Consider the following 23,439-nt stretch of genomic DNA (forward strand, 5'->3'; position numbering starts at 1 on the left):
GAGTTCGAGCTTTTCCACGAGGGCTCTTCAGGCAGAGCTGGGGGCAGAGGGTCTCTGGGTTCCAGTGCTGCTATAATTTGGTGTCAAGACTTTATGGAGCAATAAGGAATGATTGTGGAAGGCTCTCCTCTTACAGTGTACTCTGTTTTCCATAAGCCACTATAGGTTCCAGTTTTCCAGGAAATTCAGCTGTGGCAGGAGCTGCTGCACAGTTGTGGGTGCTGTGCCCAGGCTCTTACTGTGAGGCACTGGTGGGAAAGGTGAGCTCTGCTCTAAATGATTGTTGGCCTTTGCAAATGCTGCTCAAAGGATGCTCTTGTAATTTATTTGTGGAAGAACTGCATAAGCAGCTGCTGGCTTTGTCCTTTTTCAGGATTAAATTGATTTGTCACTAGAATAAAACCTCCCCAGGCTAAATTGGTCAATTAACAGACACACTGATTACCTTCAGCAAGGGCACAGCTGACACAGGTACTGCATCTTTTTTTAGTGTAAAGCTAATTTAATGACATGAAACAGAGGCTGGAAGAATCTCTGAGCATCTCTGCCTTACTCCTAATGATAACATGGAAAAACTCTCCATAAACTTAGAAAGCAGAACAAAGAGTGGAGTGGGAAGCTGATGGGAACATGTGTCATGCTGCCATGGCATCAGAGCCTGTGTGTTCTCCAGGCTTTTTTAAAAAACACTCTGAGTTCAGCTCCAGGGCTGTGGGAAGGGGAGGGGAGGCAGGCTCAGGTCTTCTGGTGATGCTCAGCATCATCACGGTGCTGCTGCTCCTTTCTTGCTGCCATGGCCACAGCCTGTCATTTGGGAATCGGGTGATGTTCCTTGCTTTGCCAAGACTTGACTCCCTTTCCCTTTCTTGTCATAATTCTGCTGGAAGCTTGAGGACATCCAAAATTAGAGGCATCAATACAGAAATCATCCTTTTCAGCTGAGAGTCCTTGCTGCCACCCATTTTCCTGGAGAAAGATGTTAACAGCTGGAAAGCCTTTGAAGAGCCTCTTTCTTCTAATTTTGTGGCTTGTTTTGTCCCCTGAAATCAGCTGCACACACTTATGCCTGTGACTTTCATTCTTTTTAGTCTTTCTGAGCTCTGTACAAGGAAGCTTTCTGGACCCCCAGCAGGTACTTCAGTGGGACAGATTAGAAAACCAGAATTAATCCGAAATCACTGCCTATGTGTTGCTGCTGACTCACGATGCCATTGCCATCTTTCTCCTCCCCCATTACCCATTCTGCCTTCCCTTTTTTTTTATTTGTCTGTCTTTTCCTTCCCTTTCCTGTCTCAGGGTATAGCTGAGTAGTTTCCCCTTTTTTCTCAAACCAGTTTTGTTCCTGGAATTATCTTTTCTCTGGTCAGAGTAGAGAGGGAGGCTGCACCCTGACAAGTTTTCTCAGAGCCAGGACACAGGAGAAGAATCAAGGAAGCTTTTGTGACTGCAGAGGTGAAGGTTGGTGATACAGAATGGCTGATATTAAGAGGGAATAAAAGTTTATTTTACAGCTCTGAGATAATGTGTCAGCTCTTGTGGGTGGCTGTTAGACTTGGTGTCTGTGTGGTCAGACAGAACACAGGGATCTCACACGCTGGGAGGTGGAGAAGGAAGAGAGAACTGCTCATAAAGCAGAGGCAACAGCTAATTAAAACACTTCTGCATTCTCAGTCTGTGACATCCTTGGTTTCACCACCACTGCTCCGAGAGGCTCAGGGGCTGCTTGTTTGGTTTTTTTGGTGTTTTTTTCCCCCAGACAGGACAACGCTGCTCACTGATTCCCCTCACTGCTGACATGCTGGAAGAGGATAATGATGAGGTCTGTTGGAATAACCTGGAGAACTTCCGTGTGAAGCTGATCTCAGTGATTGACCCTTCCCGGATCACGCCGTACCTGCGCCAGTGCAAAGTGCTCAGCCCTGATGATGAGGAGCAGGTTCTCAATGACCCCAGCCTGGTCATGCGCAAGAGGAAGGCAGGTGGGAGCACTTCAAATACTTTTGTGGAGTTTCCAGGCCATTGGTTTGGGATTGTCTGGGGAGGTAGACACTGGAAGGACTGTCCAGGGAGGTGCTGGTGTCACCCTCCCATGAGGTGTTTAAACAAAGCCTGGATGTGGCACTTGGTGCCATGGTCTAGTTGACAGGGTGGTTCAGTTATAGGATGGACTCGATCCCAGAGATTTTCCCAACCCAATTTACTCTGTGATTGTATCCCAGGGATTTTTGTATGTGGAGGAAGTGAAGCCATTTTTTCTTGTGCTCCAAACAGGTAAAGAGAGAAATAACTGAATAGAATGTCCTGTTGCCATGATTTCAGGTGTTCTCCTGGACATTCTTCAGCGAACGGGACACAAGGGCTTTGAGGCGTTTATGGAGAGTCTGGAGCTTTATTATCCCCAGCTGTATAAGAAAATAACTGGCAAAGAGCCCAGCAGGGTTTTCTCTATGATTATAGGTAATGTTTGTATTCTCAACAGCAGCTCTTCCTTTGGTGCTGCTGAGCAGAGTCAGGAGCATTCCCTGCCTTGCTCCATGTGTGCTTTGGAAGGGTTCTGGGAAGAACAGCCCTGGTGTCACAGGCTGGACTGGGGAGGGGGAGGAGGAAGCGGAAGGAAAGAATTATTCTTTCAGCCTGTTGTGTCAATGACTCTGGGTGCAGTAAGGCACAGAGCAGAGAGGCACAGTGGGGAAAATTTGATCCCCACACATCCTCAGGGTTGCCTGCAGTGATATGGAGGGGACGGTGAGCTCTGCGTGTGCCTGGCAGCAGCCAGGACAGCAGAGAGTGACCCCTGCCCCCCCCAAACAGACACGGCTGGCGAGTCTGGCCTGAGCCAGGTGCTGATGAACGAGATCATGAAGCTGCAGAGCGCGGTGCAGGAGGAGCGGCGCAAGGCGCAGGAGCTGACGGTGTGGCTGCACTCCAAGGAGGACACCCTGAGGGAGATGTGGGTCAGGGACAGCCTGCTCCGCAAGCACCAGGAGCGCGCCCAGAGGATGAAGGAGGAGAGGGACAGCCTGAGCAAGGAGCTGCGCAAGTGCAAGGACGAGAACTACAACCTGGCCCTGAGCTACGCCAAGCAGAGCGAGGAGAAGAGCGCGGCCCTCATGAAGAACAGGGACCTGCTGCTGGAGGTCAGTCACAGTTTCTCCAGCTTCCCCTTTCTAACCTGACCCTGGAAGGCTGGGCTGAGCACCTTGTCTTTGCCAAGGATGCTGCAGTCCAGCATGAAGCACTGAGCCTCTTCTCTAAGACGTGTCTTTGTGGTCCCTAGCTCGGCCCTGTAGGCCTGTATTTTACAAGTTGTGCTGTGAATGATGACCAGGCTTTCCCTCACAAAGGCAGCACAGGAACATGCACCTGTTAGCACACGGGCAGGACTCTGGTCCTCAGAGCACAAAACTTCCTGAGGAAAACAGAGCTGGGGAGAAACTTGCCCTGTATTTGGCTGGGGAACCGAGAACTGGTTTTGCGGGCCAGGGCTTTCTCCTTGCTTCTGCTGAGCTCTGAACCTTCTCATAGATCGATCAGCTGAAGCACAGCCTCATGAAAGCTGAGGACGACTGCAAGCTGGAGAGGAAGCACACAATGAAGCTGAAACACGCCATAGAGCAACGCCCCAGCCACGAGGTGGTGTGGGAGATCCAGCAGGAGAAGGAGCTGCTCTTGGCCAAGAACCAGGAGCTGGAAAACACTCTCCAGGTTGGTGGGGTGGTTGGGTATGGACTCAAGGAATTACCTGTAGCAGCCAGGGCAGCAATGCTGCAGTGAAGGTCGTGGGGGTCAGCTGTTGCCCAAGAGCTCTGAGGCGAGAGAACTGATATGGAGTTAGATGGTGGCCCTGTCTCACTTCTTCCTTTGTCCTGCAGGTTGCCAGGGAGCAGAACTTGGAGAAGAGCTTCTCCAAGGAAATTCTGGAGAACGACTGCAGCCAGACTGTGGAAGAACACCGGGAGCTGGTGAACACCATTTACAGCCTGCGCAAGGAGCTGCGCCGAGCCAAGGCGCTCCAAGACAAAGTAGGTGCTGCTGTTCAAGTTCCTGCTGAGGATCATGGATAAGACAGGCAGGTGAAACACCTGCAGTGTCTTGCCTGTGGAGCAGAGCAGCTGCTCAGGAGCAATCCCTGCTGCTCCTACTGTAGTACCTGCATTTCAGCACTCTGCATGTGGCAGGTGACAGCTCCGACACCCCATGGAGCCCTGGCCAGAGCAATCTGTGGCACAGAGCAGGAGTGGGGACAGCCTGGCTCAGTCTCTGCCCACAAGCAGGTTCTTCTGACCTTGTCTCAGCAGTTTGCAGAGGAAAAGGAGATGCTGGAGCTGCAGTGCACATCTCTGAGGAAGGACTCCCAGATGTACAAAAAACGGATTGAAGCTGTTCTGCAGCAGATGGAGGAAGTGGCTTCGGAGAGAGACCAGGTGATAAAACGTTCCTGACTGCTTATCACTGCTTTTTGGGCAGACAGTGCCAGCCTGCCTGTGCTGTTGTGTGAATGCCACGTGTTGTCCCTGTGCACAGGCTCTCCTGACCCGAGAGCAGTTCCACGTGCAGTATTCCAAGAACCTGGTGGAGAGGGACGCCTACCGCAAGCAGATCCGGGAGCTGGGGGAGAGATGTGACGAGATGCAGCTGCAGCTCTTCCAGAAGGAGAGTCAGCTCCTGGCCACTGAGGCCAAGCTGAAAAGGCTGCAGCTGGAGCTGCCCACACCGGTATGACTCTCCTCCCCTTGATGGGATTGGGAAGCTGAGGATGGGGTCAGACTGTGGCTGTTCCCAGGCCTTTGCACCTGAGCAGCTCCAGCTGAACACCTGCCTGAGCCAGCATCAAAATTAATTAAAACCATTGCCATGCAAATGCTGAGTTTAGAAGATGAAAGATGTGATGGTTTCTATCACCTCACCCTGGTTTCAGGCATGGAGAAGCTGGACAGAGGCAAGCTCAGGCCACCTGTGTTTGTGTTCAGAGTATTTCCAAAGGTGATGAGGGGTTCCTCAACCACCAGAGAGTGACTGTATTCACAGACTGGGTGTGAGCCATTTGGATGAAATGGGGAGCTAAGTTTTCTGGAACTGAATTAGATATATTTTAATTAATATGGCATCCTGTGTCCTTTCGTGAGTGGCTAGACAGGAGTGCAGGAGGCAGCAATTTCACACCTTTGTGTTTTCTGGAGCTCTCAGTCTCCTGTATTTTCCCTTGCTGTCACTTCCTTGCTTATGTAGAATGATTAATCCATACTGGTTGTGTTTCAGACCTCTGACCTGGATGACTCCTCCTCCAGAGATTCCCAGGAAGTGAGTAGGGTGCCTTGTTTACCTTTCACTTTCCTCTGGGATGGTTTCATGTTCCTCACCTGTGCTCAGTTCCCCAAGTATCAGTAGTTTTTCAATGGCTCCAGTTCATTTCGGTGATAACAAAAAGTCCAGAGGCAGCAAGACAGGGACAGAATCTCCCTGTGTCCTGAAGTTTTAAGTGTAGGACACAGTTATGGCATTAGTCAGCATGATTTGTCAAGTCTAAGCAAATCAAAGGAATTGAATTATTTTGAATTGCTTTTAATTGTCTCTCTTGTGTGAGAACAGGCAAAAATGAGTCTTACCCTGGGGCCATCTGTAGTAAAGAGTTTCACTTAGTTCATAACTTCAGTGAGGGAATGATTGTCACATTGTCTGGAGGCCAAAAGCATAAGTGGGGCTAAAGGAAGCTGGATCTATTCAAGGAGAATAAATTCCTGAGCAAATCTGTAACTCCTGGCTCAGTCTGCTGTTTGCTGGCAGCAACAGGGAGAGAGAGGCTGGTTCTAGCATGTCTTGGATTTTATATTCCTTTATTTGTTCCTAGAGACTGAGGGACAGTTCTGATGTTCTTGCTCTGTTTTCTGCCCCACAGCTTGTTCTTCACAGTCACCTGGATGAAGATACACAGACAGCTAAAAGTAAGAAGAAAACACTGAGTAGACTTCTGGAGAGGATGGTCCATTCTGTTTTGCTCTCCTGGAAGATCTAAATGATCTTTTCATTCATTGAGATGGGAGATTTTTCACTAAAACTAAACAGCACTGATCCAAAAAGGCTTTTTTAATTATTCTACCTTGCTCAGTTCAAAAATATGTATTGTAACACCTGGTCACCACAGAAGGAGTTTCACCAAAATAGAGTCTGGTGTGAAATGCCAAGATATTCACAACTTGGGGAGCAGGGACAAATGATGGATAAAATAATGATTAACACATTTCTCACAGTGAGCCTCTGACATGAATATTATTTTAATGCAACGAGCAGAGGAGCTTTTTGGCAAAGGTTTGTTTTGCACCTGCTTAAATTGGAAGTGGAAAGCTCTGTCTCTTTCTGAGTGTGGTGGGGAACTGCACCATCCTGGGCACGATTCAGGGCTCAATTAAAATGAGAAGTGACTTGGAATTGATCATAGGATGGAGTTCTGAGTGCTTTGGGCTTGGTTTCAGTTCTGCTCTGGACTCTGCAGTTACATCACAGCTCTTCTGTTGGAAGAACTGCTGGAGGGAGAAGTTACTTTGCAATGGCAACTCTGACTAAAGCTGTAATCTTTTTTTATCTTTCAGAAGATTGCCTGGAAGTACAAAATCAGGAACTCAGCCCTCGAGAGAGCCATCTGCCCCCGAAACCACCAAGTGTAAGAGAATCTTTGTGGGCCCTTCTTTACTATGACTGGGGGTTGTGATCTTTAAAATTCTCATTAATGACGGATTTACCAGCTTGGAGAAGCGTGTCAGGAGCTCCTGCTTTTCCAAATTCTGAGCACTTAGTGCAGAATCCACCCTCCGAAAAGGGTGAGCTCTGAGCAGCAAAACATTTACAGTGGACGTTCCTGTATCTGTGCGTAAAAACTTACTCAAATTACTTTCTTGCCCTTCATCTCTGGGTGGGGATGTTTTCCAGTGTAATTGTCTGCAGAATTACTGTTGGTGCAGAAAACAGACTCCCAGAATTACAGATGTTGAGGGAATAAATGAAGTAAAACTGTGAAACAGAAGCATTGTCATCCTGCACACACAGTAAAAAACCTGCTGGTACTTGACTCTGCAGATGCAGGAAGCAACCTAGTGTTATAAATGTATATTATATAGTTGGCTTTTCACATAACTATTATATTTGTACTGTATTATGTTTTTATTAATAAGAATTTAGAGGAGTAATGAATGTGTATTTTTGATCATACCAGAGGGGTAAGACTGTTGTTTTGTGGGTTTTTTTGTAACACTTAAGCCACCAAGCCCGAAGTTATGGGAAGGGGATCACCTTGTGACCCTTTTAAGAAAAAAACCTGTTAACTTTCTGTTTTCTTATCCAACTGAAAAGAACCAGAAAACCTCTAAGGAAAATTTATACCCATGTTACCAGACTACGTGGAGACACCCACAAAATAAATCTACTAGATACGATTATCGGGGATACTTAAAACAGATCAAAACGGATTGTTTGATTGCCATCTATTGAATATTCAACACAGCACTCCTTAGAGATAGAAGTCCCAAAAGGGTGAAGGGGGGCGATGGGCAGACCTGGTGCCAAGTCCCCCCTCAGCCGAGAAGCTTGGTTTATTCTGGCTCCTACTTTGTCTATGTCTTTTTTATTTCTATTAAACTTATAAAATTCTAAAAGAGAGTGGAACTTGTTTTTCACACTAGTGTTAACACTGATCTGATCAAGAATAAATTCTTTTTTTTTTTTTTCCCCAGGAGTGTGGCCTGACCAACGAGGAAGTGGCAGAAAAGGAGAGGAGGAGGATGAAGGACTGCTTCGAGCGTTACCGAAGGTCTGGGCTGCAGTAAGCAGGGCTACCCTGGAAATATCCAAGATTTGTATTTCCTTGATTCACGGAGGGCATAAAACGAACCACGAAAAGGACTGATACATACAAACAGTATGAAACGCCGCTTGTTTGCGGAAAACAAGCCTTCTAAAAGTTGTGTGTCTGGTCTTGTTTTCAGAAAAAAAGCAATGAGGAGGGTGCCCAAAGGCAGGCACCACGAGGTGGATTGGGAGAACACCTCTGGCAGCGACAACACCGACACCGAGGGCTCCTGAGAGAGGGGACAACACCCTTGGAAAGAAAGGGACAACACCGACACCAAAGGCTCCCCAGGAGCCAGTCCCTGAGGGAAACACCAGCTTGTACAGCTCTTGGCTCCGCCTCTCAATTTCACCCACAACGGACTGCTTACAGTTTAAAACCACCCAGCCAACCACTTATGAAAAGTGCTAGAGTGACACTATTGTGTGGTTAATAAACAGGTTTAAATATCTGCGTGTGAGGCCGGGCCGGGCTGAGCCGTTGTTTAATTACGAGTTAATGAAGGGCGTTGCCCGACACCCTCATGGCCGCCGCCCGCACCCAACATGGCGGCCGCTGCCTCAGGGCCCGCCCCGGGCGCATGCGCGGTGCGATGCAGCGCGCTCTGAGGGCGCTGCTCCGGCCGCCGCCGCCATGGCGGCCCCGCCGCCCCCCGCCCGGCCTGTGGGGCCCGGCCCGCACCGCCCCGGCTCCTCTCTGCGCTCCTGCCCGCCCGGCCTGCACCGTCCGGGGACAGCTCCGGGCCCCGGCCCGCCCGCTCTGCACCGCCCCGGAGCCGCCGGCGGCCACACATTATCGCCTGGTGTACACCTGCAAGGTGCGCGTGCGGCCGGGGGGGCTCTGAGGGCGCCGTCGCTGGGGTGGCCCGGGGGGCTCCAGGTGTAGCTGTTTTCTTAGTTTTAAACTCGCAAAGGCTTAATTCAGAGTGGAAGAGCCCTCTGGAGGTTTCAAATCCAAGCTCCGTGTGGGAGAAGGATGTTCGGGGTCTTGTGAGTATCCCTGAGGGTGGAGATCCCATAGCCTCTGTGGATCCTTCTCATTAGGACGCCACAGAAAGCAGTAAAACCTGGGAAAAAAGTCTCAGCCTTTGTGTTTCGGGCGGAACTCACGACATCGTAACATGATGGAGCCGACTTGGGATAATTAGAGGTGAGGGAGGGAAGATGCTTTTAATGCCAAAAGTTTTTTTTCTCTTAGAAGTCCCAGCAGCTGCAGTTACCGTGCTCAGAGAATCTGCTTTGTTTTTCAGGTGTGCCAGACCCGCTCAGCCAAATCCATCTCTAAGGCCGCCTACCACCGTGGGGTGGTGATCGTGACATGTCCCGGCTGCGGGAACCACCACGTCATCGCCGATAACCTGGGCTGGTTCTCCGACCTGGAGGGAAAGAGGTGAGTGTGCCAGGATCCTCCTCAACCGTGCTCCCAGCCGCAGCTTCCTGAGCTGATACCTTGTTTCGGTGATTTTAAATGTAGCTCATACTAAAAACAAAGTTTCATCCGTTTCTTTAAAACACACAGAGTCAGTTTTCAGTTGCTGTAACTTGGCTGTCGCTGTCTAGGATCCAAATAAATTGCTGTGAAGCTGTGGGATAAACAGGGATCCTTAATGGTGCCAGCAGGTGATTTGCTGTTCCCCTCAGGCTTTATCACTTCACTGCTGCGTTTCCTTGGATGTTTCAAGTGTGTAGATTGATCTGCTGTGGAATTCCTGTGATTTGTAACTTCCCGAGATACCTTTAAAAGCTCCTGTTTAGCTGTAATTGCTAAATTATTGATCCTAGTGGATGAAAGTAGTCCCAGAAGGTTTGGGTGGTTTTCTGTGGTTAATTTTGGGTGGTTTTCATGGTGATGCACCTGTGATTCCTTGTGTAGTGTCAGAGCCTGTGTGGGCCTTTGCTGTGGTGTCACTGTTGGTTCTCAAATCACTGTCCAGGAACATTGAGGAGATCCTGGCAGCCAAAGGGGAGAAGGTGAGACGTGTGGCTGGTGAGGAAGCCCTGGAACTGCTGCTGGAAAGCTCGGCAGAGCCCGGGCCCCAAGGTCAGCTGGCAGAGGGGGACAGCGGGGAAGCCCCCCCAGATCCTGGCAGCAAGGGACACACCTGACACGAGGGATTGTGGCCTGTGGGCCAGATGTGACACGTGACATCGTGGCCTGTTGGACAGACCTGCCACGTGGGATTTGGGTCATTCTGCTTGTGGCAAGAGACTCTACACCTTCATTCCCTGGTTTCAGCTGTCTGGTTTTAAAATAAACTCGGGTGTTGGGTTTTCTGTGTTGTGTGTCTTTGCCTTGTGTAGTTTTGCCTTTGACCAAGCTGATGTCTTTAGGGATGGTGTTGGTATTTTTCCTGGTACTCATTTTGCTGACTTTCAGGTAATTTTCAGTGCCCCAGCAATGTTCCATGCCTGGCTTTGTTCCCTGCTGAGAAAGCAGACAGAAAGTCTTTGTCTGTCTGTGTTTGGCCTAGCGAGGTGCAGCTGGAGGTTTTAGGGATGCTCAGGTGTGACCACTGAGGAGAGGGGACAATTGATACCACCTGAGGAGATGGGTCCCAATCTAAAGCCAAAATGACCCTGCAGGAGGGTCAGATCACCTGCTCTTCATGCAGTCAACTGCTGCTTTTATCTGCTCTTTTGACATATTCCAGAGTTTTGTTTCAGGGCTGGAAGTTTTGTATTTTGATCCCACTCGAGCTCCTTGTGGGTATGAAGGCAAAATTAATAGTTGTGGAGCATGGTTTGAGAGAAGTAGAGGACCTGGAAAGTTGTCTTGGCAGATATTGAGGGGCTTATTAGTGCTGCTGCAGTATGTTAAGATTAGTTAGAAATTTAAAAGGTAATAAATGACAGATGTAGGAGTTTGTCAGCACGCAGCTCTCGGGTAGTGGTGGATCAGGCACTGATCATGTTGTGCTTTGTTAGGGCTTGTTTCCTCTGCACAGTGGAATAGCTGCTTTCTTAAGATTTTGGAGTTGCAGTCAAAGACTAAATCAGTTTGGAGGAGCCTTCTGGAAGATTCCAGTCCAATCTGCTTGTCAGAGGAGGATATTCAGGATCTTGAGACTATCTCTGAGGGTGGAGGTCCCACAACCTCTATGGATCCCCCCCATCACTGAGCCAGAGAAAGCAGTAAAACCTCTCTCAGCCTTTGTGTCTTGGTCTGAGCAAACCCAGTTCTCTCACCCTGGCATCTCCAGGTGCTTGTGGTGCTTCATCAGCCAAGGATTCAGTGAGGGCATTGATGAGTTTCCTTCATCTGGAGTGTTCATAGCAGTTTTATTTGTGTTGCACTGTAAGTGTTAGGTCAGAGCACCAGGAAAGTTGTCATGTTCCTGTGGGTGTGTCAGTGCAGAGTGATGAAACGGGCAGGAACTTCATCAGCCAGCTCCTGCTGAGTTACAGCTCTCCCTGAAACAGCCAGCTGCTGGAGTGACCCAGGATTGACAAATCCTGCATCTCAGAGCACTGCTGTGTTCTTCTCCTGAGCTGGGCTGCTGGCACCTATTAGCACTGCTGGAAAAGTGTTTGTTTTATTACCTTTAATCTGAAAATCAGCATTCTGCTTCCATGCTGCTGATACCTTTGATGGGGTGGAACAGAGCAGCTGTTGCAGGATCCGTGTTGCCTTGGAAACAACTAATTTACAATCTGGCTTTTTTATACCGTTTTTCTTACCTTTCTTACCTGGTACTGGGTCCCAGCTACAGGAAGGTGGTGCCAATTTTTGCTGTGTTATAGTAAAAAATGTAGCAAAATCTATGTTGGCTGGTCCTAGATTTTATTGTTTCCTTGTCCCAGTGCCCTCTGTCACCAGGTGCTCTTTGAGGGCAGGACAGAGACAGGTCCTTGTGCCCTGGGGCTGCCTCTGCAGCTCTGAGCATGGAGGGTGGCAATTCTTGCTGCTGCTGAGAGATTGCAGGTAAAAAAACCTGATTTTTTTTGCTCCCTTTTGAGGCTGTTTTTTCTGAAAAATGTTGTGTCCTGGGGCAGTGGGTTTGCTCTGGAAAGGGGACAGGGCTAAGCACACAGACTTCATCCAAAGGCAGAGAGTGAGGGGAAGCAGCCTTTGTCCTGAGTGCCCTGAAATCAGCCCTGTCTGCCGAGTGCCTCGGTGCTTGTGTACAGCTGGGTAGGAGAGGGCAGGATCTCGTGTTTCTGCTGGATTTTTAGGGCTCTTCGTCCAGAGAACCTGTCCTGCACTGGGGACAGCCCTGCCCCAGTAACTCCCACTCCGCAGCTGCAGCAGCAGCGGCGCCTCCCGGGCCGGCAATCCCGCGGCTCTCCAGCGGATGTCAGCAGCAGAGAGCTCTTCCCGGCGCGGGAACGAGCCCGGCAGCGTGGGAGAGAGGAGGATGCAGCACCTGCCTCTGTGCTCTGGAGACTCAGTGGCAGCCAGTGCCTTCTGCTCACAGGAGCTCACAACGAGCCTGTGCTGCTCAGGATGGAGACAGGAGGTGAGACACCATCACTGACTCCCAGGGATCACCTGCTCCTGGGAATCTGAGCACACCTGAGGGCACAGTTCTGTCCCCAGGTCACACACAGAGCTGCTGTGCCCAGGCACACAGAGGTGTGAGAACACCTGATGAGAACAAGCTGGTGGCTCTGGATTAATCATTGATCAGGGCTGGCAGTGGCCAGCACAAATGAGCCAGGCATGGGAAGCCCAGCTGTGACTTGGGCTCTAGATCCAAACTGCTGCTCCCAGGCCGCCTTCCAGCCCAGTCCAACAGCCTGCTCCTGGCTGCTGTGCTGAAATGAGCTGGTGCTGCTGCTTTGTGTCTACTCCAAGGGCTGGTGCCAGGGCTGTGCCCAGCACTCCCTGGCCTTGTCCCCTGGCTCTGGGGAACAACCCAGCTTTGGGCCAGGCGCCGGGGCGGCACCGGGATCGGGCAGAGCCAGGCAGGGCCTGAAAGGAACAGCTCAGCCTCTCCTCAGCCTTTTCTCAGCCGTGCAGGGCTGCTCTGTCTGCCCTGTTGTCCTGGAAACTTCTGGGCAGGGTGTTCTTAGGGCTTTGTGCCTTCCCTCCACAGCCACATCCACGCTGGCAGGCAGGCAGAGCCGGGATGGTGGTGGCTGTCAAGACCCATCTGCTCATAAGTGTAAAGCAATGTGGAGGTGGGGGCACAATGCTTTTCCTAGCACATGTGGTTGGTGTCTGTTATCAGAGACCCCCCATTCACCCCCATCCCTATTCCAAAGGGCCAGGATTAGCCCTGCTGTCAGCCAGGAAATAATGGAAATGAGTATTTGCACTGAAGCTTAGACACAAATATTTATTAAGCACAATTCCCCCCACCCCTTCCCCTTAAGCTGTATTCATTTCTAATATATTAATCCATTTGGCAGATTATTTTTTAGAAAAAAAACCAAGTACCTGTGGGTTGGAAATTCCCCATTAAAATGACATTAGCAAATGCACATGTAAAAAATAAATAAGCTCATACATTCAAGTATATGGCAAATAATACCTCAATAATACCTCTGAAAGCTTAATGGTCAGGTTCCAGTTCACCAGCTGGCTAAGAGCTGCACAGGCCTGAGCCTGCAGCTGGTCAGGTCATCATCATCAATGTTTTCCTCTTTTACAAATGCCAGTTTGGCTGGTTGGTAGGGGGTGAGCAGCTCCTCCTCTCCCCTCTCCAGAGCTCTGCCCAGCCCCAGGAGGGAGGCCCAGCCTTGGCCAAGCAGCAGGTGAGTGCTCCCAGGTAGCAGGTAAACTGCAGCTCCCGCTCCACATGGTCAGTGCAGGCAGGGGAAATGCCCCATGAGCAGCATCACTGGTCTAAAAATATCTCCCTGCTGGTTGGGAATGTTTCCATCAAACACATTTCCAATCAAAAGTGCTGATTGATTCCTGCTTCGGCACAACTCAGCGCTGGAATGTCTGAAGTCCAGCAGAGTCTCTGGTCAAGCAAAGGAGAAATACTTCACCTTCTCGAGTCAGGTCTCTGCTCCCCTCCTCCAGCTTTTCCAGCTGGTCCAAAAGGGGAAGGAATGACAGTAAATGTGAGTTCCCAGGCTGGGGCTCTCCTGAGGCTCCAGTGGCTGGAGACACGTGGACAGAACCGGAGTGCCTCACTGGGAGCAGCTCAGTGCTGCTTTGGGGAGGAACAAGAGGAGGGAAGGGCCATTGGCCTGAGCTGCTGTTGGACACAGAAGGAAGGAGGGATGAGCCATGGGCAGAAAGCTTTGCTGGCTGTTGAAGCAGGGCCCTGTCACCCACAGGTTCTGTCTTGGACACCCTCACATTGGCTCAGTGGCACCAAGAGCTGTCCCTGTTTGCCGTGGGCTGGACACTTGGGCAGTGACCTCTTTCCTCCTTCCCCCTGCCCAGGAACAGCCCCTGCCATGGGCTGCAGTGGGCTCCAGAGGTAACAAATCCCTCTAAAGCTCAGGGTGAGTGAGGTTGCCCTTGCTCAGGAGGTCCTGCAGGCCTGCAGCTGGAAGCAGAGAATATCCAGGGCTCTCCAGAGAGTCCTCAGCAAACCTAAAATACACTCAGGTGCGTGGGACCACGATGCAGCTGGGGTGGAGTAAAGTTTAAAGGACTTGGGCTCTTTTTCTCCTGGTAGAAGGAACAAAGCTGAACAGGATGTTCCAGAGAAGAATCCAGAACCATTTGTGTCAGGGAAGACAGGAGGACTTCAAAATGGAAAAGGTGTTCTTCCCTTTCCCTGTTTAAATAAAAGTGTTGTGGAAATAAAAGACATCAAGGCTGGAGTTAGCTACCCCCTATGGGCTCCTCCGAGTTCCTGGGGTTTTAGGTGATCAGCAAGTGGCTGCTAAAGTCTTCCAGGTGCTGTGCCCAGTGTTACAGTGGCCCAGTGTCCTAAAAAAAAAACCCCTTATTTAAAAACTGTCCCCATCTGCTGGGCTCTCCTGTAGGAACACAATGGAGGTGCAGCTCCCGGGACAAGACTGGGAGCACAGGAGCACTCAGGCTTGAAACCACCCACTCTGTTTTTCCTTTTTCAAAAACAAAATAAAGCTGAAACAACCCCCCCAGACCAAAGCCAAGTTCTTAGCTGGAACCAGGTCTCTGCTGCTCCTCCTCGGCCTCCTCCTGGGCTGAGGCCAAATCCACACGCTGCTCGTCCATGCGTTTGGCCTGGACACGCTGGATGAGGCTGAAAAAGTCTTCGTCGGGCATGGTGGGGCCACGGGGGATGGAGTCTGGGGGGGCACAGCGCTGGTCATCGATCCTGGAGGACTGCAGGGGAGAGAGGGGCGTTAGGGCAGGGCCAGGGCAGCCCTGCCCTGGAGGAAGGGGCTGGAGCAGAGGTGTCAGCGCTCTCCCAGCCCTGTGCCCGTACCTGACACTTCATGAGCATGTTGAAGAACTCGTCCCCGGGCTCCTGGGCGTCCCCCTCCACACGCAGGTGGCCCAGGTTGTTGTGGGTTATCCGCAGGCCGGGCAGGTTGCCCACGTTGGCACGTTGGTCATCCAGGCGCCTGCTCTGGGAGCTGGCAATGAGGTCGAAGAACTCCTCTGTCTGCGGAGATGCCATCAGGGCGGACTGTGCTGGGGAGTGGAGCACACGGCAGGGTCACCGCTCTGCCTGAGCTGCAGAGCCCAAATCCCCCTCCCCAAGCTCCTCTCCACCCCACACAAACCCAGCAGGCAGCAGCGGGGGAATCAGGTGCCTTGATAAAGCAGAACCTCACACGCCCACCTTGCACAGCCGGGTCCCCTGCGGGGCTCAGCCAGCTCCTGGAGGCCACCAAAGGTGCCACCTCAGTCCAGGAGTGCCCCTGGGCTGAACCACTGCCTGCTGCGTGTGATCCCTGCTGCTTCCAGCACTGCCGCTTCCACTCTGGTTTCCACCTGGACCAAGAGGCACAGGCAGAGCTGGGCATTCACAGGTGAGCACAGAGTTCCTGGTGGCCCCTGTGGCTGTGACAGTCCCAACAGCTGGGAATGATTGCAGACGGGCCATCAGCAAGGCCCAGACCTGGCTGAGCCTCTCACCTGGCAGCACCTTCCCAGGCCCCCCAGAAATCCAGGCTGTTTGCTCAAGGAGAGGCACTGCCAAGGTGAGTCCGGCTGTCACGGACTGCAGGACCAGCAAAACACTCCTGGGCTCTGCTTCTTCTCATCCCACAGAGCAGAGCCTGCACTGTGCTGGTGCCGGGGGTCCCAGTCCAGAACCAGTGCGTGTCATCTATCCAGCACTGACCCTCTGGAAACGCCTCAGGGCAGTGCTCCCTGGAAGGAGCCTGTTGGCTCCTGCAGCTGCTGGGTAGAGAAAGGCTCCCAAACAACAGACACTGCACTGGGACAGGGACCAGCAGAGGAAAACTGAGAAATCCAGCCCAGGTGGTGTTACTTTCCCTGAGCACAAAGCACTGGAGCAGAGCCCACTCCGAGCCTCCCGTCACAAGCCCTTAGAGCCCCAGCTCATGGAGCTGCAGAAACAGAAGAAAATCTCAGTGCTGACGCAGGGATGAGTTTCCTCCCCTTCAGCTCACAAAGAATCCTCAAAAATAACACGTCCAAAAGGCTCAGAGCCCAAATGAGCCGAACCCAATGTGGGGCTGCTCGTGCATTCTTTATAAAGCTTCACATTTTCAACCCCGTCTCCTAAATTACACAGCTGTTACAGCCAAATGCACTTGTGTGTCAGAAATGCATCTCTTGACAAAGCAATGCTCATTTCCACCTTATTTTTAGACGACAAAAACCCTCTCACCTCACAGCCGACCTGCCTTCCTACCACAACCTGACCTTCTCTGCTTCAGCCCCTGCCCTGTTACATGCTCCTTGTGCCGCAGCTCTGGGAGCAGTGTCAGGGTCTCCTCTCCCATTCGCACTTTGTATTCACTTGGAAACTGATGATGAACAAATCCATCAGGTTAAATAACTGGTTTGAGCCCTTTGTGCTGGTGATTAAGCGTGTGAGGCTGATCCGTGCATTTTGGAGCTTCTCCCCAGCTTGGGTTAAACAAAGGCCCTGAATACTGAAAAAGCCACGAAACCCAAGTGCAAACACAGCCCTGCCTGCCCTATTTGTCAGGCGCCTTCCTCAATTTATTCGTGTCCTTCCTAGGGTTGAGTTGTTTGCCTGAGCAGCTTCCCACTGTTTATCCATCCTTCTGGCTCCTCTGTCCTCACGCAACACCTATCACCACCGCATCCAAGAACAGTACAAAATCCAGAAGTTTTTCCTCCATGGCAACGCCATTACAAAAACTGGCAATATTTTAACTTGCCTGAGAAAGCCTGACCCGGCCCCTGCACGTCCCAGGCCCCAGGTTCTCACAAAGCTCCCTCAGCAGTGACCGTCATCATCCTCCTTCTGGAGGTACTAGAAAAGTCCTTGTGCCAATCTCCCTGTTCCAATCCAAGACCTAAAGACCCGCACTGAAAAAAATCCAAGCGGTATGTCACATTTCTCTCGCTAATTCGCTCCCCAAACCTTAGCTCACATTCTCCAGCCTTTCCCTCGGCACAACCATTTACATAAGAACGTTTCTTCCTTCCTTAAATACTGACAGAGATTGCCAAGGAACCGCTAAAGTTCAGAGAGCTCAGGAGGCTCAGGGAAAACATCACGGGGATGCACACAGGCAAACCACAACAGCTGGGCACGCCGCGGGAGCAGCGTCCCTCCCACAGGAACAGGGGACTCGGGAACGCATCAGTGCTCACATATCCGCTCTCCCAGGGCAGGGACCCGCGTGGCAGCTGCCTCCGCAGCCTCGGCTGGGCACTCCTCCAACGGGCAGCGCTGATCATCCATCCGGTTGCTCTGGAACTTGCTCAACAGGTCAAAGAAGCATTCCTCATCCGAAGGAGTCCGGTTGATTTTCTGGGAAGGGAGAGGAGAGTCAGAGGCAGAACACCCCAAACGTCCAGTGCAGCCTTGGCGTACAGCCGTGCCCTCTCCTGGCTGTGCCCCGGGCATGCCAAGCCCCAGAGTCTGGAGCCTGCTAGGGTCTCTGCTCCTTGGTCCCTCTGATCCCAGAGGCTCCGGGCACTGCCGCAGCCCACGGATGAGCCTCGTGCAGCTGCTGGCACTGCAGAGCAGCCAGAGGAACCTGGAGGCTGAATGGGGAAGAGGGAAAAGGAGACGGCATTCACCCTGGCACTGCTCCGAGGGAGCTTCTGGGCTGGAAAGGGCTGGGCTCAGAGCAGGATGAGGGGAACTGTGCAGCCACCCCAGCTGAGGTTCTGCTCTGTGCCCAGCCAGAGCTCAGCCCAAGCTCAGGGTTTGCTTTTTCCACCAGCTAAATCCAACTTTTCCAGGCCACTGCCCCTCACACCCCAACGCTTCCCCTGTGTCCTCAGCACTTGTAGCAGTCACTCAGCTGTAAATGCCACAAAATTACAGATTTTCAGGACAACAGCTCTGGCACAAGAGCCCCAAATGAGCACCGTGCACTGGACAGGGATATATTTAAGTTGTGCTGCAGGAAGCTCACGTTGGAGGCAGCATCTCCAAGCCACTTCCAGCAGGGAGAGGGGCTGTGTGTCCTGATCTGGAGCAGACAGAGCAGCAGGAACAAGAGATCCTTCCAAGGAGTCACTTGGAATGGGAGATAAAATTAGCCAGTGATAAGAGGGGCATCTGCCAGGCTTGGGAATATTCCCTACACACCGAGCTGGTCCCACCAGTTGCTGGGAAAAAAAAAAACCCACAACAGAAAGCAACAAAAACCTCTTAGAACTGGGTCTATCTGAGCTATTTCCTAGCAGAGGCCAGCCTGGGAAGGGGCACTGGGGCCCTCCTGAGGGGCTGCACATTCCACCAAAGAGATGGAGAGAGCACAGCCAGACTTTCCAGTGGAGCAAGGGATTCCCTTGGCTGCTGATGAAGCAAAGTCCTTCTCCCAGCTCTGCTGGTGGCAATCTGGGCAGCCTGGGAGCCCTCCCAACCCCACCACACACTGTGCCGCTTCCACCAGAGCTCTTCCCCACGGCTGGGGCAGGCAAATCCCTTCATGGGAGCTCTACAGTGGGGAGAGACTTGTGCTGACAGGGTTAAAGCCACAAGTTGGATTGGGTAAACGAAGGAAAACAATTTTCCTGTATGCTAAGCGAAGCAGATGAGATGCACTCAGCTTCTATTTAGGGCAGCGTCAAAATTAGCAGCGGGCCAGAGAGGAACATTGGCAATGTGGGAGCTGATCAGGGAGGGGAAAAACCCCTCTCACCTCCTGCCTGCCACGTGCTGATCCACTCATGGAGCCACAGCTCCAATGGACCCTCTGAACCACCAGCAGTTGCATCTCAGAAATCAAAGCTGGCTTGGGCTTGAACTGAGGATGAACTACATCTCTCACAGCTCTGCTATGTTGGGTTGTGTGACCCAAATTTCAGGGTAGATGAGGAAACCGGTTCATTCACACCGAGCCTCCCTCCCGCTGTTCCATGACTGCACGGAGTAAATCAGAGCAGTCCTGGATCCAGGGAGAAGTTCCAGCTTGCAGGAGCAGCCTGGCAGTCCATGGCCATTACCGCAGCTCAGAGCTCCCCTGCACAGAGACCAGATCCCCCCGTGGCACATCCTGCAGAGACCCTGCAGTTTGGGGTGTCGGGATCCTGCTCCCAATGTACCTGGCCCAGAAAAGGATGCTCTGAATCAGTAGGAAGAGCAGTTCGAGCATGGAGGTGTGGGACAGGGCTGGCTGTGTGCCACCCGAGGGGCAGGAGGTCAGTGCCCATGGGCCACGTTAGCGCTGACAGGGCCGTGCCAGCCTGGGATGGCCCATGGGCAGCCCCAGGGCACCCGGCTCCCTCCAGCCAAACCCTGCCCCAGGCCTGAGCCTCTCTAATTAAAATGCCCAAATGTGACAAGGCACGGAGTGCTGGGCTCCTTCCCTGCCAGGCTGCTCCCAGCCCCGAGGCAGGAGCTGCGAGGGCAGATGGAGGTGTGATCACACCCTGGGGCTCACCATCTGCTCCCAGAGCTGTGCTTGCCCGGGGCCTTGGCACAGCCAGGGTCAGGAGGCTTCCCAGGAGCCAGAGCATCCCCTCATGGGGCTGAGCAACAGCCCTGCCACAGCACAGCCACATCCCCAAACGGCTCCTGGGCATCAGATTCGGTTACCAGCCCCAAGAACACTTCTCACCTCATGGCCGGTGTCCCCGTCTGTCCTCATCCCCCGTTCTCTGCCTCCAGCACTGCAACTGCCCAAATTCTGCCAACTGTCACTTTCCTGTGGCAGCCAGACACCGTCACAAAGAGTAAAACCAACCCCACCTGCACGGGGCAGAGGGACCCGGGGGCTGCTGGCACTGTGGAGACCACCCCGGGGCAGATTTGGCTGCAAACACACTCGCCCTTGGCTCGGGAACAGGCGCACTCCCACCTCTGCCCACACAGGGACAAGGACAAGTGTGGAGCCTCTGCTCCTGCTCCCTGACCTTGGGCAGGACAGGGATGGCACCATCCCAAGCAGGTGGAGGTCCCACTCATGGGGGTCTGAGCTTTGTTCACATTTTCTGAGAGTGGCAGGGAGCAGGACTCCCTCTGCTCACACAGCCCACTGGAAGGCATCCAGGCTTTTGCACACATTCCCTTGCTGGTGGAGGAACAGGCTGTTTAACCTGCCTGGGTGGATTCAGGATGTGGAAAACCACAGCCAAGGTGTTGAAAAGGCAGCAAAAGGCAGCTGCAAAGAGCAACAAGTGCCTGCTCTGCCACTGTCCCCTCTCCCTGCAGGCTGGGACCACCCCCAGGACCCCCAAGCCAAGGTCATTACACCCCGTGGAGAAGCACAAATCCACCCATTTTCCTCTCTGATAAACTCTCACTCCAAATAAAACCTGTCACAGTTTTGGGCTGAGAAGGTCCTGGGCTGCCCAGCTCTGCCCCAGAGCTGCAGGACACGGAGCAGCATGTGGAAATCCCTCAGTCTGACCACTCCAAATGTGCAGCTGAGTCCAAGGATGGAGTGATCCCAGACGAGGCAAAACAAAGTCAGAACTGACTCCTGAGCCTCACCCCCCTTGGCCATTTCCACTCAGATTCAGAAAAGCCATTAAACAAAGGCAGAAAGCCTCACTGCAAGAACTAAACCACTTCCAGCTCCCAACACCTGAAACCACAGCCCACAAATGCCCCGCAGGGCTTCCACCTCGGACCCGCTGCCCACCCGGGACCCTGCGGAGAACCTTTCTCAGACACATTCCCACTGCCAAGCCCCATCCTGCGATCAGCACCCTGTCCCAACCTCTCTGTGGCACCTGAGCAAACCCCAGGCAGCCCCAGCTGTGCCCCCCACTACACCAACATCTGCTGAGAAATCCCCTCAACCCAACGCTCTGGTGGTGGCTTCTCCCACAGCTTCCTGCTGCCCCCACAGCAGCTCAGGATGCAGCTCTTCCCACAGGGCTGCTAAGCCCCACCAAAGCCTGTCAGATCTGCTCTGGGACGGAGCCCCAGAGGTCCCCAAGCACCACAGAAGGTATTTCTGTGCTGGCCAAGTCATGGCACATCCCTCAGCGATTCCATGGTCACCCAAACACGGGTGGAACGTCCCCTTCAAAGGGAGCTTTGCCCACCAAACTAAACCACAGACACCCGAGAGCCACCCAAAGGGCCAAACCTTGTTCCTCTGTCAGACCAGCTTCTCTCTGGTGTCCCCAGGGCAGTGACCTGCCTTTGGTTCCCCTCCTCTCCTCCAGGCTCACCTTCTTGCAGACCTGACCCAACGCAGGATCAAGGGCTGTCCTCGCAGGGGACAGCTGATGGGACCTGCAGGCAGGACCCAGGGGTGGATGGACCCTGGTGGGTCTGGTACAGCAGATCCAGCTCAGGAGCTGCTGCCTGAAGGTGTCTGGAGAGTGCCCAGGTCAGGGACGAGCGAGGACAGCGGCGGGTTCAGGGGTAACACAGCAGCGCTCACTGCCACCCCCTCAGAGCGCGCTGCCTCGGCATTTAAATGCGTCCACCACAATTCCACCTTATTTCAGGAAGGACACAACCTGGAGATAAAGTGACCTGACCACGTCCCACAGTAACAGAGCTGGGACAGGACCCAGCAATCAGTCCCCAGGACCAAGTTCTCCCCTGTGGACACTCCTTGGAGATCCGTGCCCTTACCCAAGGCAGGCACTTACCTGCCCCAGGTGGGGCAGTTACCCATTCCCACGCATCTGTGCCCCCTGCCCTATGAACCAGACACGTCGCTGCTCCTTACCTCTATTTTCAAGGTAGCCAACCTCAAAATCTCCAGGCGGGAGCAGAGCTGGTGCTGCTGGTGACCACCAGTGCCAGGAGCACCTTATCCAGGGCTGTCAGTCAGTCCCCTGCACGCAGCTTTTCTTTATCCTGCACCACCCCACACCTCACCCCGGTGAACTCACTGTGGGGGCTGCACCTCTGGCACGGCCACAACCTCAAACCCCAAAAACATCAGGCACTGAACTTCCCAGCCTCACCTGGAGAAAGGAACCGAGGGGGAGGTTTGCAGAGAGGCAAGCGGGGGCTGGAGAAGAGGAGTGGAAGGAAATCCCTGGCTGAAATCCACAGCCTGTTTTACCAGGAGGTGAAATACCTGGAGAATCGTCCCCGTCCCCAGCCGCCAGCTCCTCGGCTGGAGTCTCCAACTCCTCGTCAGCTTCAGAGGCAGCAGAGCTGTAAAACTCTCCCGGTCTTTGCTCAGGACACCACTTCCCTTCCCGTGCCAATCCCTGGGCGCTGCTGCCACGCTCCCCCCGCGAGGCACGGCTGGTGACAGACACCCCGTGTCCCCACCCTGAGCACGGCAGGGCTCCGGGACCCACCGGCCACCCTCTGCTGTGAGACACGGCACACCCGGAGCAGCCTGAGCACCTCTGCAGCCGCCACGATATTAATAATAAAAAGTTCACACCGGAGCTACCTGCAAACTTTAAACCCCCGAGAACACACGGCACATCCCGGCCTGAGCGAATCCTCCGTGTCTCCGCATCCACCTCCTCTCCTCCTGCTCCTCTCATTTCAGGGAAAGAAGGAAACGCAAACCAACCCCCGAGTTTCCCCCACTGACCTCAGCAGCCAGCTCTTCCGCGGGCTCCGGCTCTCACATGTCCGCGGGCAGGAGGAGCGCTGCCGGCGCTGGATGCTCCAGCTGCCCGAGGCTCTCCCAGCCCCGCCGAGCGGGATTCGCGCGGAGCGGGGTTTGTGCGGAGCGATGTGAAGAACGTCGCCGGCTCCAGTGACCAGCTGGGTGCGAGCTGAGGCTTAAAGCGACACAGCCCCGCTGTCACCTCCTCCCGGAGCCGCTCCGTGCCCTGGCACGATGTGTGTGTGTGGGGGGGGGGGGCTCCAGAGAAGGCTCCTCTCTCCCTCACCTCGCTGCCACGATCCTCCCGTTATTAGATGATGCTCTTAAACACACAGTGCAGCTACGTGAATATTTAGCTTTCCTTCCACCTCCTCACCTCCCACCCGCCACACTCACTTTACCTTAAAAATAGATCGGGATCGATTCTCCCAAACTACATCTGCAAACACGCTCGGCTCCGCAGGCACAGGCACCACGGCAGCAAACGCTCGGTGCACACCCAGACACACTCTGATCGTTTGGATTTAAAGCACCAAAATACTGAAGGACCATTTTTAGCTCCTGATAGTCCTCCTGCTCCTTGTATTATTAGATTTGTGT

General features: G+C 53.0%; 3 protein-coding genes across 8 annotated transcripts in view; 2 read left to right on the forward strand and 1 right to left on the reverse strand.

Moving 5' to 3' along the window:
* Window positions 1-1,247: 1,247 nt before the first annotated feature.
* On the forward strand, window positions 1,248-8,154 carry CARD9 (caspase recruitment domain family member 9). 2 transcript variants are annotated; one of them, XM_066200955.1, is made up of 13 exons: window positions 1,248-1,458; window positions 1,757-1,979; window positions 2,320-2,457; window positions 2,812-3,137; window positions 3,526-3,705; window positions 3,873-4,022; window positions 4,299-4,424; window positions 4,525-4,716; window positions 5,260-5,301; window positions 5,897-5,942; window positions 6,588-6,658; window positions 7,725-7,813; window positions 7,977-8,154. In XM_066200955.1, exons 2-13 carry the CDS (start codon window positions 1,796-1,798, stop codon window positions 8,071-8,073), a joined length of 1,641 nt encoding a protein of 546 aa, XP_066057052.1. In that variant the 5' UTR covers window positions 1,248-1,458; window positions 1,757-1,795; the 3' UTR covers window positions 8,074-8,154. The 2 variants fall into 2 exon arrangements, with proteins under 2 accessions (XP_066057052.1, XP_066057053.1); XM_066200956.1 differs by having other exon boundaries at window positions 7,725-7,801.
* Window positions 8,155-8,331: 177 nt separating this feature from the next.
* Window positions 8,332-10,109, forward strand: DNLZ (DNL-type zinc finger). Its single transcript, XM_066200957.1, has 3 exons — window positions 8,332-8,657; window positions 9,090-9,229; window positions 9,774-10,109. The coding sequence occupies exons 1-3, from the start codon at window positions 8,364-8,366 to the stop codon at window positions 9,943-9,945; spliced, it is 606 nt and encodes a 201-aa protein (XP_066057054.1). The 5' UTR covers window positions 8,332-8,363; the 3' UTR covers window positions 9,946-10,109.
* Window positions 10,110-13,098: 2,989 nt separating this feature from the next.
* Window positions 13,099-23,439, reverse strand: part of GPSM1 (G protein signaling modulator 1) — a 64,525-nt gene continuing 54,184 nt past the window's right edge. For 3 of the 5 annotated variants that reach the window (XM_066200946.1, XM_066200947.1, XM_066200948.1), the window contains exons 12-14: window positions 17,495-17,654; window positions 15,159-15,367; window positions 13,099-15,055 (exon numbers count right to left, since the gene is read on the reverse strand). In XM_066200946.1, the coding sequence (XP_066057043.1) occupies window positions 14,867-15,055; window positions 15,159-15,367; window positions 17,495-17,654 (558 nt within the window). In that variant the 3' untranslated portion in view covers window positions 13,099-14,866. The other 2 variants (XM_066200951.1, XM_066200953.1) reach the window with 2 other exon arrangements.

The sequence above is a fragment of the Chamaea fasciata genome, unplaced genomic scaffold (assembly GCF_029207755.1).
Source record: "Chamaea fasciata isolate MVZ Bird 193981 ecotype frontalis unplaced genomic scaffold, bChaFas1.0.hap1 SCAF_20, whole genome shotgun sequence".
NCBI classification, from domain to species: domain Eukaryota; kingdom Metazoa; phylum Chordata; class Aves; order Passeriformes; family Sylviidae; genus Chamaea; species Chamaea fasciata.

What these genes read in the sequence shown, in the direction of transcription:
- DNLZ (XM_066200957.1), top strand. Translation starts at nt 8,364, where the DNA reads ATGGCCGCCGCCCGCACCCAACATGGCGGCCGCTGCCTCAGGGCCCGC. An exon ending in GCCTGGTGTACACCTGCAAG is followed by an intron (nt 8,658 to 9,089) that starts GTGCGCGTGCGG and finishes TTTGTTTTTCAG; the next exon opens with GTGTGCCAGACCCGCTCAGC. An exon ending in TCCGACCTGGAGGGAAAGAG is followed by an intron (nt 9,230 to 9,773) that starts GTGAGTGTGCCA and finishes ATCACTGTCCAG; the next exon opens with GAACATTGAGGAGATCCTGG.
- CARD9 (XM_066200955.1), top strand. Translation starts at nt 1,796, where the DNA reads ATGCTGGAAGAGGATAATGATGAGGTCTGTTGGAATAACCTGGAGAAC. An exon ending in TGGCTTCGGAGAGAGACCAG is followed by an intron (nt 4,425 to 4,524) that starts GTGATAAAACGT and finishes CCCTGTGCACAG; the next exon opens with GCTCTCCTGACCCGAGAGCA. An exon ending in TACCGAAGGTCTGGGCTGCA is followed by an intron (nt 7,814 to 7,976) that starts GTAAGCAGGGCT and finishes TCTTGTTTTCAG; the next exon opens with AAAAAAAGCAATGAGGAGGG.